Genomic DNA, 14,593 nt, shown 5'->3' with positions numbered 1-14,593 from the left:
CCACCTGCCACACCTGCCCCCGGGGGCCAGCGCTCACAGAACACCAGAGGACGGCTCCCAGCGCTTCCTTACCGGGAAACCCCGCAGGTGCTGAAGGTGCTGGACAGCACCTGGTCCACCATGGTGTTCGGCCACGAGCCGCACCCGCGCACGGGCACCATGATGCTGCGCACGGACGAGGTGCTGGTGGAGACGCTGGAGGACAACCAGGTGCAGCTGCAGAACCTGATGATGTCCAAGTACCTATCGCACTTCCTGCAAGAGGTGACGAGCTGGCAGCAGAAGCTGTCCGCCGCCGACTCGGTCATCGCCATCTGGTTCGAGGTGCAGCGCACGTGGAGCCACCTGGAGAGCATCTTCGTGGGCTCCGAGGACATCCGCGCCCAGCTGCCCGAGGACTCCCGCCAGTTCCAGGAGATCGACAAGGAGTTCAAGGTGGGCCCGCCCGGCCCCACCCCACACTGACCCCCCCTGACCCCTGCCCGCCCCCGCCCCGGCCCCGCCCGCCCCGTCCAGCAGGCCCGCCCCCGCCCCCGCCCCCTGCCCGCCCCCCCCCCCCCCCCCGCACCATCCAGCCCGGCCCGGCCTGGCCCCCCGCCCCCCCCCCCACCCCGCACTATCCAGCCTGGCCCGGCCCGGCCCGGCGGGAGGACGGGCCTCTGACGCCGGCCCTGCCCGTCCAGGCCCTGATGGAGGAGGCGGTGAAGACGCCCAACGTGGTGGAGGCCACCAACAAGCCGGGGCTCTACGAGAAGCTGGAGGACATGAAGAAGAGGTGGGTCCGGGCCCTGCGGGGACCACGTGCTGGCCGGGGGAGGGGGTGCCGAGAGCCGGTCCTGGGTCCGAGCACCTTTCCTGGGGAGCCGTGGCCTCCTGAGGGAGCGAGCACAGGAGATGGAGCGGCTCCTCCTGGCCCGGGACCCGCCCCCCAGGGTCAGGGCTGCAGGGAGGCAGCCGGCCGGCGGGCGGGCGGGCAGCAGCGCCAATGGAAGGGGCTGAGCCACACCCGCGGCTCCGCTGCCAGTCCCTCCAGGGTGGCCGGGAGGAGACCTGTCCCTGGGCCGCCAACCGCCGCCCTCCCCCCCCAGGCTGGCCGTGTGCGAGAAGGCGCTGGCCGAGTACCTGGAGACCAAGAGGATGGCCTTCCCCCGCTTCTACTTCGTGTCCTCGGCCGACCTCCTGGACATCCTCTCCAACGGCAACGACCCCGTGGAGGTGGGCGGCGGAGGCTGCGGAGGGGGCCCCGTCCCCACAGCGCCTCGCGTGGCCGTCCACCCCGCACACCGCCCGGGCCCGGCCTCTGGCCTCCTGGGCCTCGGCTTCCTCATCCGGGAAGTGGGTTTGATGCCGGGAGCCGAGCGAGATGCAGCCGGGTCCCGGGGGAGGAAGGTGCCCAGGCTCTCCTGGCAGGGCAGTCACCGGACCGTGGGGGGAGCGGCCGGACGGGGGCAGCAGGGGCGGGGTCACGCTGCTTGTATAAGTGCAAGATAGGTCCCGGGTCCCGGCTCTCACAGCACCCCCTGTATTCTATTTTAGCCGTTACGCTGTGGCACGGGGCGGGGGGGGGGGGACACAGGGTAGCCCCAGGTGGCAGGCCAAGCCTGTGACCGGGACAGCTGGGCCAGAGCTGCTGAGGGAAGAGAAATCCGGGGACAGACCCTGCCCCAGGCCGGCCCGGCAGCTTCCGCTGGTCTCGCTGTCGGCGGGGTGGGCTTCGTGTGAGCGTGGGCGAGGGAAAGGGGGGCCCACCCCCCGGAAAGAGCGAGGCTCCCAGCCGCCGAGGACCGAGGCGCGTCGGCCGCCCCTCCCGCCCTGTCCAGGTGAGCCGCCACCTGTCCAAGCTGTTCGACAGCCTGTGCAAGCTCAAGTTCCAGCTGGACGAGAGGGAGAAGCCGGTGAAGACGGGGCTGGGCATGTACAGCAAGGAGGACGAGTACATGGACTTCGACCAGGACTGCGACCTCTCGGGGCAGGTGGGCGCGGGCGCAGGCCCGGGGCGCAGACGGGCCCGCCCACAGCGGCGGGGCAGACGGGGCGTGGACGAGCTGCGTGCCGTCCCCGGGGGTGTCCCCCCTCCCCGCGTCCAGAGAACGGACTCCAAGGACTGGACTCTAGCATTCCTGGCACCGCCTTCTGCAGAGCGAGGGTGCACCCCCAGCGGAGGAGGGAAGAACGGGGCCGGGGAGGGGGGAGACACAGATGCAGCGTCTCTGAGTGTCAGCAGCGCCTCGGGGCTCAGACCAGCCTGTCTGCTCTTCAGAGTCTATATTTCCCCTGGTCTCCCTCCCTCCTCTGCCTGGAAACGGCCCTCACGTGTTCCCCCCACCCCCTGCCCGCTTCCCCGCCTGCTTTCCCAGTTGGTCACTCTCACTGACATCTCCGTCCGGGGGAAGGTGATGACCAGTATTAGGTATCTTTGTTTTTTAACCCTCACACGAGGGAATTCTCCACTGATCGTTAGAGACAGTGGAAGATGGAGGGAAAGACAGAGACATCCACGTGAGAGAAACAGCACATGGATTGGTGCCTCCTGTCCACGTGGAAGACCAGGGTCTGGGCCGGGGAGGGGCCTGCCACTGGCGGGAATCGAACCCCGGACCCTTTGGTCCGCAGGCCGACGCTCCATCCCCTGAGCCACGTGGTAGGGCCCCCTGTTACATGGCCTAAATAACAAAGCAAGTGGCCAGCATGAGGTGCGTGGGCCCAGCCTGGGGCTCAGCGTGGCTCCCTCCTCGGCCCGCCCGCAGGTGGAGGTGTGGCTGAACCGCGTGCTGGACCGCATGTGCGCCACGCTGCGCCACGAGATCCCCGAGGCCGTGGTCACCTACGAGGAGAAGCCCAGGGAGCAGTGGATCTTCGACTACCCGGCCCAGGTGCTGGCGGGCGAGGGGCCTGGGGGGGGGTGTGTCTCCGGAGGGGGTGACTCCGGACGGGGTGTCTCCGGAGGGGGGTGGGCTCACCCAGGGCCGGGCCCTCTGCCTGCAGGTGGCGCTCACGTGCACGCAGATCTGGTGGACCACGGAGGTGGGCATGGCGTTCGCCCGCCTGGAGGAGGGCTATGAGAACGCCATCAAGGACTACAACAAGAAGCAGGTGTGTGGCCGCGCCTGCGGGGTGCTCCGCCCGGAGCTCGGAGCCCCACGGCCCCCGGGGAGCGGCCCGTCGCTGGCAGCCGGTGGCTCTGCCCGGTAACCGCCTTCCCGGGACCTGGCTTTGGTCCTCGCCTGGAAATTGACAAATGCCGCGTCAGCCGTTTTTTTTTTTTTAAAAAAAGATGGCGGATTAGGAATGTAGAAGCCAAAGGTGATCTTTACGTGGAAGAAGGGCCCTGGCCGGTGTGGCCCAGTGGATAGAGCGTTGGCCTGCGGACCTAAGGGTCCCGGTCAAGGGCCCGTGTCTGGGTTTGGGCTCCAGTGGGGGGGCGTGCAGGAGGCAGCGATCGATGATTCTCATCATTGATGTTTCCCTCTCTCCCCCTCCCTCCCGCTCTGAAATTAGTAAAAACATATATAAAAGATTTTTTTTTAAATTAAACTACCACTCTTTAAAAAGAAATGGGAGAAGGAAAAGCTACAATAACCTGCACCCAGATATAACCACAGTCACCATGTTATTGCCTGGTCATCATTCTACTACTACTCAGCGGTAGCACATTAATCATGTATAGCATGTTATTATAGTCTTCTGGGGTTCACATACGTGAAGATGAATGAAAAAACATACGTCAACGGCTTATTTTTTATGGGAAATTGGTTTCCGACGCTCTAAGGCCCCGTTTTCACGTCCTATCCGCCCGTCCGCTGCTCCAGCTTTCCCTCTCCTCCGTCACTGTGGGGGGCACCAGGGCACCCAGGGGGCTGTGGGAACGTTCTTCTGCGTTTCTTATTGTGAACAACACGGTGGTCTTCCCTCCCCGAGTGAGCTCCAGGGACCCCGCAGCCCAGTCCCCCCCGCAGCCCGGTCCCCCCGCAGCCCGGGCCACCCCGCAGCCCGGTCCCCCCGCAGCCCTGTCCTCCCGCAGCCCGGCCCCCCCACAGCCCGGCCCCCCAGCAGCCCGGCCCCCCCTGCAGCCAGGCCCCCCCCAGGGTGGCAGCCCCGGGCCCCACGAGCCGTTTCCCGCAGATCAGCCAGCTGAACGTGCTCATCACGCTGCTCATCGGGAACCTGAACGCGGGCGACAGGATGAAGATCATGACCATCTGCACCATCGATGTGCACGCGCGAGATGTGGTGGCCAAGATGATCACGGCCAAGGCACCGGCTGCGGGCCCGGGGGTGGGGGGGCGGCTCTGTACCTGGCACCCCCGGGTCCCTTTCTGAGACTCCCGGGCGCTGGCGGGGACGGGGCGGGAGGGCGGCGGCGCCCTGACAGCCGGCCCGGCCCCCAGGTGGAGAGCTCCCAGGCCTTCACGTGGCAGTCGCAGCTGCGCCACCGCTGGGACGAGGAGAAGAGGCACTGCTTCGCCAACATCTGCGACGCCCAGATCCAGTACTCGTACGAGTACCTGGGCAACACGCCGCGGCTGGTCATCACGCCGCTCACCGACCGGTGGGCGCGCCTGCGTGGGAAGCACGGCTTCTGCCAGCTCCCGGCCCTCGGGCCGAATGTCCGGCGGGGGCGGGGGCACCGGGCCTGGGGTCCGGGCTGTGGGGGGAGCCGTCTGCCCGGGCCTGAGGGCGCTCAGCCTGCCTGGGGCCGGCTCTGTGGGATGGCGCTGTGTGCAGTCCCATGAGCTCGCTGGGCATCAAGCAGCGGGGCTCAGAGTGACCCCCCTCGCAGGTGCTACATCACCCTGACCCAGTCCCTGCACCTGATCATGGGCGGCGCGCCCGCCGGCCCGGCCGGCACCGGCAAGACCGAGACCACCAAGGACCTGGGCCGGGCGCTGGGCACCATGGTGTACGTCTTCAACTGCTCCGAGCAGATGGACTACAAGGTGCGGCGGGGTGACTGCTCCCCCTTCCCTCCCCCCCTTCCTCTCCCCCCTCCCCATCTTCCCCTCCTCTCTCCCACCCCTCCCCCTCCCCCCATTCCCTCCCCCTTCCCCATCCCCCCTCCCCCCTCCCCCCTCCCCCGCTGCAGCCGCAGGGGCAGGGGCTCCCCAGGGGCCAGCTCACAGGGTCCCCCTCTCCTCCCCCCACTTTTCAGTCCTGTGGCAACATCTACAAGGGCCTGGCGCAGACCGGGGCCTGGGGCTGCTTCGACGAGTTTAACCGCATCTCCGTGGAGGTGCTGTCCGTCATCGCCGTGCAGGTAGCCGCGGGCGCCGCGGAGCTGGGGACTCGGGGAAGTCGGCTTTCCCGTGTGGGTCCGTGTGTCCAGCCCGACCGGGGGCGCAGAGACAGGCGAGACCCAGCCCTGCCCTCTGGGGCTGCGCTCTGGCTGGGCGGACAGGAGTGAGAGCAGTGAGGATCAGTTGTGGGTTCTGAGGGGCTGCACAGGGGTGAGGGGACTCGGACAGAGGGCTTTGCCATAGGTGCCAGTGGAGCTGGGCTCTGAAGGATGCATAAGAGTTTGTTAGTTAGACAAGAGAGTGGGGAGAAGAGGGAGACAAGGGAGGAAGGAGGAGAGGAGGGTGTGTGCTCCGGTGTTTGGGGAGCCCTCAGGCCGGAGCGCAGGACGGGGGCGCGGGGGGGGGGCCGGGACAGGGCTTGCCAATGATGCAAACTCTCTGTGCCTCCACTCTCTAATCTGTAAAATGGGTTCGATGACCCAGGTTCGCGACAAGGTCAGGGTGGATGCGGGGAGCCGACCCCCTCCACTCGGGGTTCCCTCTGCACAGAACAGCCCCGGGCTGGAGGCCAGTAAGACACACAGGCGAGGCAGCCGGTTCCCCTGGACCCTCGGGCAGTGCTGGCCACCGCCTTGGGGACCCCTAACCCCAGCGCAGCAGCAGAGGTGCCGCCCCCCAGGCCCCCAACCCCGGGCCTTACGTAGCGCCGCCTCAGGCACTGTTTGTGGACTGGTACGGAGGAGCGAGAACCTGAAGGGAAGCAGAGGCTTCCGCAGCGGCGGGTTAGCGAGGTATTCTGCGGGGTCCTCCCGCCCCCCAGCCCTGATCCCCCAGGAGAGGAGAGTCCTGGGGAGCTTTGGCGGGAGAGCTTTGAAAGGTGTCAACTGTGAATGCGGGGCGCCCTCGCGTGGCGGCTGGGAGGGTTGCAGCCTCGGCCGGCTCGGATGGCCCCCGAGTTGAGGTGCCCCTGGGACCAGCCCTGCCGGCTGCCCGCCCGCCCGCCCGCCCGCCCGCAGGGGACTGGTCACTGCAGCGGAGGGGGCGGGCAGTGCGCAGCGATGCCGGACACGCAGCACCGGGGCCTCCGCGGGACGGCAGCGATGGGCTGGGCGGCCCCACGGGCCCCCACGGAGGACAGACCGCGGAGGTCACGCAGGCCCAGGGGAGGCTGGGGCGGGAGGCAGGGCTGTGGCTGCAGAGGTGCCTGAAGCGGCCTCCAGTGACAGACACGCCCGTGCCCGAGGTGTCTGCACGCCAGCCGCGCCAGAGCGGACCGTGGGCCGTGGCGTGGAGCCGTGTGAGTTCACTGCATGCGAACCCACGGCGTCTCATGGTTTAAAGCTCAGTTTAAACAGAGAGACCAGGGGTCCTCTGCCAAGCCGACTGTCTGCGTGCCCCCTGCCCAGGTCAAGTGCGTGCAGGACGCCATCCGGGCCAAGAAGAAGACCTTCAACTTCCTGGGGGAGATCATCGGGCTCATCCCTACGGTGGGCATCTTCATCACCATGAACCCCGGGTATGCGGGGCGCACGGAGCTGCCCGAGAACCTCAAGGCCTTGTTCAGGTGCGTAGGGGGCGGGGAGGCGGGCAATGCCCATCCCCTGTGCTGCCCCCCAGGGCAGGTCCCTCCTGGAGCCATGGCGGCCGGGGTGCAGGGTGACCCCAGAGGAGGGTGGAGGGGTGCAAGCGCAGGGCTTGAGGGTGGGGGAGAGACAGGGAGGGCGGAGGATGGAGGGGAGGGCTGGGAGCCGTCCAGCCCTGGCATCTAGGCCAGCCACGCTGCGTGTCCCCCACTGCCCACAGGGGTGCCCTGCGGGCGGGCGGGAGGGGCGGGGCTGAGCGCCGACCCCCTCCAGGCCGTGCGCCATGGTGGTGCCCGACTTCGAGCTCATCTGCGAGATCATGCTGGTGGCCGAGGGCTTCCTGGAGGCGCGGCTGCTGGCCCGGAAGTTTATCACCCTCTACACGCTGTGCAAGGAGCTGCTCTCCAAGCAGGTGCGGGCCGGGAAGGGGGGGCCTGGGACAGAGGGGGGCCCGGGGCAGGGGGGGCCGGGGCAGGGGGACCAGGGCAGGGGGGCCCAGGGCAGGGGGGGCCCGGGGGAGCAACGAGGCAGCCCGCCGGGGCCGGCCAAGGCCTGTGTTCGGGGCCTGGCTCATTCTCCACGCGGCCTGGCAGAGCCCTGGCCAGCCCAGCCGCAGGCCTGCCCGCCCGGCCTCCTGGACCCAGCACCCCCGGGCGAGGGCCCACCAGCCCGGCGCTCACACGCCCCCTCGCCCCAGGACCACTACGACTGGGGGCTGCGGGCCATCAAGTCGGTGCTGGTGGTGGCCGGCTCCCTCAAGCGGGGCGACCCCAGCCGCGCGGAGGACCAGGTGCTCATGCGGGCGCTGCGGGACTTCAACATCCCCAAGATCGTGACCGACGACCTGCCCGTGTTCATGGGGCTCATCGGGGACCTCTTCCCTGCCCTCGAGGTGCCGCGCAAGCGGGACCTGAACTTCGAGAAGGTGGGTCCCTCCCGCCCGGGGCTCCCCCCCCCCCCAGCGGGATGGGCACCGGGCAGGCGTGGCCTCCTCACCCGGGTCGATGGTCACACATGCAGCCGCCTCTCCGCCCTGGCCGCTCCTCGCTCAGTGCCGGTCTCAGAGGGGCTGAGGGCTGAGGGCAAACCCCTGCATGGAGACCCCGCACCTGGGGTCACTGCTCCCCTGTGGCATTGCCCGGGCAGGAGGCTCCCCGCCCAGAACAGCCTGGTCCTGTGCCCTGCGCCCACCCTGTGCCCAGCGTTCCCTGTTGTGTGCCCAGCACCTGTTCCCACCCCCCCCCCCCCCCCCCCCCCAGATTATCAAGCAGAGCATCCTGGAGCTGAAGCTGCAGGCAGAGGACAGCTTCGTGCTGAAGGTGGTGCAGCTGGAGGAGCTGCTGCAAGTGCGCCACTCGGTGTTCGTCATCGGGAACGCGGGCAGCGGCAAGTCCCAGGCAGGTGCCCCTCACAGCACCGGGGCTGCAGGCCACCCTGCCACCTGCCCCTGCGGGGGCCCCCCCAGGGCCTCCGGGGCCCCCGCCCTGTGGGGGGGCACCAGGGAGGCTGGGCTGGGCTGGGAGGAGGCAGGCAGCGGCCACGGGACCCTGGTCCCTCCATGGGCCCTTCTCCGGGGTCATGTGGGCAGCCCCCCCCCCCCCCGCCGCCCGCCTCTCAGCCCGGCCAGTCCTGGGGGTGAAAGTGAGAGTGGCCCGTAACCAGCCTCTCTGACGCCCACTGGAAGGTTCTGGAGCCGCCAGACGCCCCAGGGGGGGGGGGTCTCACACGTGTGCACCTCCCCCCTTCATGAGCACCTCCCCCGTGAGCACCCCCCTGTGAGCACCTCCCCCCTCCATGAGCACCTCCCCCTGTGAACACCTCCCCCTCTGAGCACCTCCTCCCATGAGCACCTCCCCCCTCCATGAGCACCTCCCCCTGTGAACACCTCCCCCTCTGAGCACCCCCCTCCATGAGCACCTCCCCCTGTGAACACCTCCCCCCTCCATGAGCACCTCCCCCTCTGAGCACCTCCCCCCATGAGCACCTCCCCCCTCCATGAGCACCCCCCTCCATGAGCACCTCCCCCTGTGAACACCTCCCCCCTCCATGAACACCTCCCCCCTCCTTGAGCACCTTCCTCGTGAGCAGCTCCCCGTGAGGGCGGGTGAGTGTGGGTTACGTTGTCATTGGGAAGCTAATGGCTCTCCCGGGCTCAGCGTGGAGGCCAGGCCAGTGCCCGTGCCGTCTGAGACCAGAACGTGGCCCCATGTTTGCCGCCGGGCTCCCGTCGGGGGGGACACAAACCCACTTGTGTGTCACCCAGGGCAGGGGGTCTGGGGTCTGAGTCTCGTGGGCGTCATCTCCATGGCCCTGCCTCGAGTGACCGCCATGACCCCTCGGCCAGGTGCTCAAGTCCCTCAACAAGACCTACCAGAACCTGAAGAGGAAGCCGGTGGCCATAGACCTGGACCCCAAGGCCGTCACCTGCGACGAGCTCTTCGGCATCATCAACCCGGCCACCAGGGAGTGGAAAGACGGTAACGGAGCCGGCCCGGCGAGGGGGTGCGGGGGCGCGGGGGCGTGGGTCGCCAGGGGTCCCTGTGAGAGCAGTGAGCACATGCGTGGAGGCCGGCATGGCCCAGGCCAAGGCAGGGGCCTCAAGTCCCGGTGGAGGGGGTCCCACAATGCCTATCAGCTTACACCAGCCCTCCTCCCACCAGCCTGCTCACACCAGCCCTCCTCCCACCAGCCCTGCTCACACCAGCCCTGCTCACACCAGCCCTCCTCCCACCAGCCCTCCTCCCACCAGCCCTCCTCCCACCAGCCCTCCTCCCACCAGCCCTCCTCCCACCAGCCCTGCTCACACCAGCCCTGCTCACACCATCCCCCTCACCCCAGCCCCCTCACACCAGCCCCCCTCACACCAGCCTCCTCCCACCAGCCCCGCTCACACCAGCCCTGCCCACTCCTAGGCCTCTTCTCGACCATCATGCGGGACATGGCCAACATCACGCACGAAGGCCCCAAATGGATCGTCCTGGACGGGGACATCGACCCCATGTGGATCGAGTCTCTCAACACCGTCATGGACGACAACAAGGTTCAAGGGGCTCCTAGACTTCGAGATCCCACCTCACCGCCCACCCACACAGCAGACAGGCCTGCCACAGTGGGGACGCGGGGGCGGGGACCGGGGACCGTGTCTGTCTGGGGCTCCACATGGACAGTTATGAACAGGGAAAGTCCCGTGTCACAAGGCGTGCTTGCGTGACTCCGCTCCACACGTGACCCTGCTCCTCGCGTGACCCCGTTCCTCACGTGTCCTGTCCTAGACATTTTTGGCAGTGCATGGGTGGAGGGTGCAGACATAAAAAGCATTCTTGTCTAGTTACCCGGCATAATGAGGGGAAATAGCGAACACCTCTGAAGGAAGGATTGTGTAGAAGCAGCTGAGAAGATGGTTCTCAGCCGAGCACAGGAGGGAGGGAGCTGCAGGATTCGGGGGGGCGGGGGGGGTGTCAATGCACACATGTGAGGGTGCAATCCTATTCCTCGTCCCGGGCCAGGAGGGGCCAGAGGGGTCACTGGGGTCAGCGGGGGGCCGGGGTGCAGGGGCCCGGCTCCTCCTCCTCCTGCTGAGATGTGTCCGTGCAGGGCACCCTCGGGCGATGGCGCCTCGGTGCTGAGAGCCCGTGGGGCCCCCCTCCTAGGTCCTCACCTTGGCCAGCAACGAGCGCATCCCCCTGAACCGCACCATGAGGCTGGTGTTCGAGATCAGCCACCTGAGGACCGCCACGCCCGCCACCGTCTCCAGAGCCGGCATCCTCTACATCAACCCCGCAGACCTGGGCTGGAACCCGTGAGCCGGGGTGTCTGTCCCGCTCCACACTGGCCAAGAAATGGGGCTGGGGCATGTCAGAGGTTCACATGCATGTGACCAGCCTGGGGCGTGTCAGATGTCAGTGTCCTGTGCTGCAGGCAAGGCCCACATGTAGAGGAGGTCTATTGGCTCAATTCGCCAAACATGCTTCAGGCATGGCTGGATCCAGGAGCCCTGATGATGTCATGAGATGTTCCTGCTTCTCTCCTCTTCTCTCCTCTTGTCCCTTCCTATCCCCTCTCCCTGACCCCATGATGTCATGAAAACTTCCCCTGCCTTCCCTCCCCTCCCCTGCCCTCCCTCCCCTCAGTGGGGATGCCAGTTGCTCTGGGCTTGTAGACCCCCATCGCTAGAATATCAGCACCAGAGCACGTACCCTCAGCAGCCCCCGTCTGCGCGGCCAAGCAGGGGCCCAGAGTCACGCGGGAGAGACGCTGGGGAGGGGGGAAGTGCAGCCCCACGGCGGGGAGAGATGGGGGCGGCACGGTGGGGAGAGATGGGGGCGGCACGGCGGGGAGAGGCCGGGGGGCGGCACGGCGGGGAGAGATGGGGGCGGCACGGCGGGGAGAGATGGGGGCGGCACGGCGGGGAGAGATGGGGGCGGCACGGCGGGGAGAGATGGGGGCGGCACGGCGGGGAGAGATGGGGGCGGCACGGCGGGGAGAGGCCGGGGGGCGGCACGGCGGGGAGAGGCCGGGGGGCGGCACGGCGGGGAGAGGCCGGGGGGCGGCACGGCGGGGAGAGATGGGGGCGGCACGGCGGGGAGAGATGGGGCGGCACGGCGGGGAGAGATGGGGGCGGCACGGCGGGGAGAGATGGGGGCGGCACGGCGGGGAGAGATGGGGGCGGCACGGCGGGGAGAGATGGGGGCCGCACGGCGGGGAGAGATGGGGGCGGCACGGCGGGGAGAGATGGGGGCCGCACGGCGGGGAGAGATGGGGGCGGCACGGCGGGGAGAGATGGGGGCGGCACGGCGGGGAGAGATGGGGGCGGCACGGCGGGGAGAGATGGGGGCGGCACGGCGGGGAGAGATGGGGGCGGCACGGCGGGGAGAGATGGGGGCCGCACGGCGGGGAGAGATGGGGGCCGCACGGCGGGGAGAGATGGGGGCCGCACGGCGGGGAGAGATGGGGGCCGCACGGCGGGGAGAGATGGGGGCCGCACGGCGGGGAGAGATGGGGGCCGCACGGCGGGGAGAGATGGGGGCCGCACGGCGGGGAGAGATGGGGGCCGCACGGCGGGGAGAGATGGGGGCGGCACGGCGGGGAGAGATGGGGGCGGCACGGCGGGGAGAGATGGGGGCCGCACGGCGGGGAGAGATGGGGGCAGCACGGCGGGGAGAGATGGGGGCGGCACGGCGGGGAGAGGCCGGGGGGCGGCACGGCGGGGAGAGATGGGGGCCGGCACGGCGGGGAGAGATGGGGGCAGCACGGCGGGGAGAGATGGGGGCGGCACGGCGGGGAGAGATGGGGGGCGGCACGGCGGGGAGAGATGGGGGCCGCACGGCGGGGAGAGATGGGGGCAGCACGGCGGGGAGAGATGGGGGCGGCACGGCGGGGAGAGATGGGGGCCGGCACGGCGGGGAGAGATGGGGGCGGCACGGCGGGGAGAGATGGGGGCCGCACGGCGGGGAGAGATGGGGGCAGCACGGCGGCCTCAGCGCACCCCCGCCCCGCAGCGTGGTGAGCAGCTGGATCGAGCGGCGCAAGGTGCAGTCGGAGAAGGCCAACCTCATGATCCTGTTCGACAAGTACCTGCCCATGTGCCTGGACAAGCTGCGCTTCGGCTTCAAGCGGATCACGCCGGTGCCCGAGGTGACGGTGATCCAGACCATCCTGTACCTGCTCGAGTGCCTGCTCACCGAGCGCAACACGCCGCCCGACTCGCCCAAGGAGCTGTACGAGATCTACTTCGTCTTCGCCTGCTTCTGGGCCTTCGGGGGCGCCATGTTCCAGGACCAGGTGCGGCCGCTCAGGACCTGACCCCTCCTGCCCCGCCCCTCACACCCTGTTCCCGCTCCAGCCCCGCCCCACCACTCCCCGTCCCCCCTCACGGCCCTCAGGGCCCCTTACGCCCCGCTCCCCATCACTCCCCGTCCCCCCTCACGGCCCTCACGCCCCCTCACGCCCCTCACGCCCCTCACGCCCCCTCACGCCCCCTCACGCCCCTCACGCCCCCTCACGCCCCTCACGCCCCTCACGCCCCTCACGCCCCCTCACGCCCCCTCACGCCCCTCACGCCCCCTCACGCCCCCTCACGCCCCCTCACGCCCCTCACGCCCCCTCACGCCCCTCACGCCCCCTCTCACCCCCTCACGCCCCCTCACGCCCCTCACGCCCCTCACGCCCCTCACGCCCCTCACGCCCCTCACGCCCCTCACGCCCCGCCCCGCAGCTGGTGGACTACCGTGTCGAGTTCAGCAAGTGGTGGATCAATGAGTTCAAGACCATCAAGCTCCCGTCCCAGGGCACCGTCTTCGACTACTACCTGGACCCCGACTCCAAGAAGTTCCTGCCCTGGACCGACCGCGTGCCCTCCTTCGATCTGGACCCCGACGTCCCGCTGCAGGTAGTGCCCGGGCGGCCGCCTCCCACGTCCTCCCTCCCCCCCCTCCCCCTCCTCCCTTCTCCCCCCCTCCCCCTCCTCACTTCTCCCCCTCCCCCTCCTCCCTTTTATCCCCCCTCCCCCTTCCTCCCTCCTTCCCCTCCCCCTCCTCCCTTTTATCCCCCCTCCCCCTTCCTCCCTCCTCCCCTCTCCCTCCTCCCTTTTATCCCCTCCTCCCCCCTCCCCCCTCCCCCTCCTCCCTTTTATCCCCCCTCCCCCTTCCTCCCTCCTCCCCCCTCTCCCTCCTCCCTTTTATCCCCTCCTCCCCCTCCCCCTCCCCCCTCCTCCTTCCCCCCTCCTCCCTCCCCCCCTCCCCCTCCTCCCTTCTCCCCCCTCCCCCTCCTCACATCTCCCCCCTCCCCCTCCTCACATCTCCCCCTCCCCCTCCTCCCTTTTATCCCCCCTCCCCCTCCCTCCCTCCTCCCCCCTCCCCCTCCTCCCTTCTCCTTCCTCCCCCTCCTCACATCTCCCCCTCCCCCTCCTCCCTTTTATCCCCCCTCCCCCTCCCTCCCTCCCCCTCCTCCCCCCTCTCCTCTCCCCCTCCTCCCTTCTCCTCCCTCCCCCCTCTCCCCCCTCTCCTCTCCCCCTCCTCCCTTCTCCTCCCCCTCCTCCCTTTTATCCCCTCCTCCCCCCTCCTCCCTCCCCCCTCCTCCTTCCCCCCTCCTCCCTCCTCCCCTCTCCCCCTCCTCACTTCTCCTCCCTCTTGCCCCCCTCCTCACTCCCCACTCCCCCTATCCCCTCCCCCTCCCCCTTATCCCTTCTACCCTCCCCCCTCCTCCTACCTCTCCCTCCTCCCTTTCCCCCCCTCCTCTCCTTCCCCTCCTCCTCCCCCTCCACTCTTCCCTTCTCCCCCTATCCCCTCCCCCTCCTCCTCCTCCTTTCTCCCCCTCCTCCCTCCTCCTCACTCCTCCTCCCTCCATCCCCTCTCCCTCCTCACTTCTCCCCCTTCTTCCCCCCCTCCTTACTCCCCACTCCCCCCTCCCCATCCCCTCCCCTCCCCCCTCCGCCCTCCTCCTCCTCCCCAGGCCTCCCTGGTGCACACCACGGAGACCATCCGCATCCGCTACTTCATGGACCTGCTGATGGACAAGTCGTGGCCGGTGATGCTGGTGGGGAACGCGGGGTCGGGCAAGTCGGTGCTGATGGGCGACAAGCTGGAGAGCCTGAACATGGACGACTACCTGGTGCAGGCTGTGCCCTTCAACTTCTACACCACCTCCGCCATGCTGCAGGGTGAGCGCAGGGAGGGGGGGAGGCCTGGGGCAGGGGGAGTGGGGAGGGGGAGAGGCCTGGGACAGGGGGAGCTGGGAGGGGAGGCTGGGGGCAGGGGGAGGCTGGGGGGGCAGGGGGAG

At 69.1% G+C, this 14,593-nt stretch overlaps 1 protein-coding gene across 1 annotated transcript in view; it reads left to right on the top strand.

Moving 5' to 3' along the window:
- DNAH17 (dynein axonemal heavy chain 17) overlaps window positions 1-14,593 on the top strand; it is a 63,553-nt gene that overhangs the window by 20,685 nt on the left and 28,275 nt on the right. Inside the window, exons 27-46 of the mRNA XM_036412406.2 lie at window positions 88-435; window positions 684-775; window positions 1,089-1,215; window positions 1,821-1,973; window positions 2,748-2,873; window positions 2,986-3,093; window positions 4,123-4,254; window positions 4,389-4,549; window positions 4,781-4,937; window positions 5,150-5,254; window positions 6,641-6,798; window positions 7,091-7,229; window positions 7,515-7,742; window positions 8,077-8,214; window positions 9,162-9,294; window positions 9,730-9,857; window positions 10,468-10,616; window positions 12,316-12,598; window positions 13,032-13,205; window positions 14,267-14,474. Of these exons, the coding sequence (XP_036268299.1) occupies window positions 88-435; window positions 684-775; window positions 1,089-1,215; window positions 1,821-1,973; window positions 2,748-2,873; window positions 2,986-3,093; window positions 4,123-4,254; window positions 4,389-4,549; window positions 4,781-4,937; window positions 5,150-5,254; window positions 6,641-6,798; window positions 7,091-7,229; window positions 7,515-7,742; window positions 8,077-8,214; window positions 9,162-9,294; window positions 9,730-9,857; window positions 10,468-10,616; window positions 12,316-12,598; window positions 13,032-13,205; window positions 14,267-14,474 (3,247 nt within the window). The remainder of the gene's footprint in view (window positions 1-87; window positions 436-683; window positions 776-1,088; window positions 1,216-1,820; window positions 1,974-2,747; window positions 2,874-2,985; window positions 3,094-4,122; window positions 4,255-4,388; window positions 4,550-4,780; window positions 4,938-5,149; window positions 5,255-6,640; window positions 6,799-7,090; window positions 7,230-7,514; window positions 7,743-8,076; window positions 8,215-9,161; window positions 9,295-9,729; window positions 9,858-10,467; window positions 10,617-12,315; window positions 12,599-13,031; window positions 13,206-14,266; window positions 14,475-14,593) is intronic.

This window comes from Pipistrellus kuhlii, unplaced genomic scaffold (assembly GCF_014108245.1).
Source record: "Pipistrellus kuhlii isolate mPipKuh1 unplaced genomic scaffold, mPipKuh1.p scaffold_m20_p_44, whole genome shotgun sequence".
Lineage (NCBI taxonomy): Eukaryota > Metazoa > Chordata > Mammalia > Chiroptera > Vespertilionidae > Pipistrellus > Pipistrellus kuhlii.
Note: the sequence above shows the minus strand (reverse complement) of the source record. Positions and strands in the feature narration are given on the sequence as shown.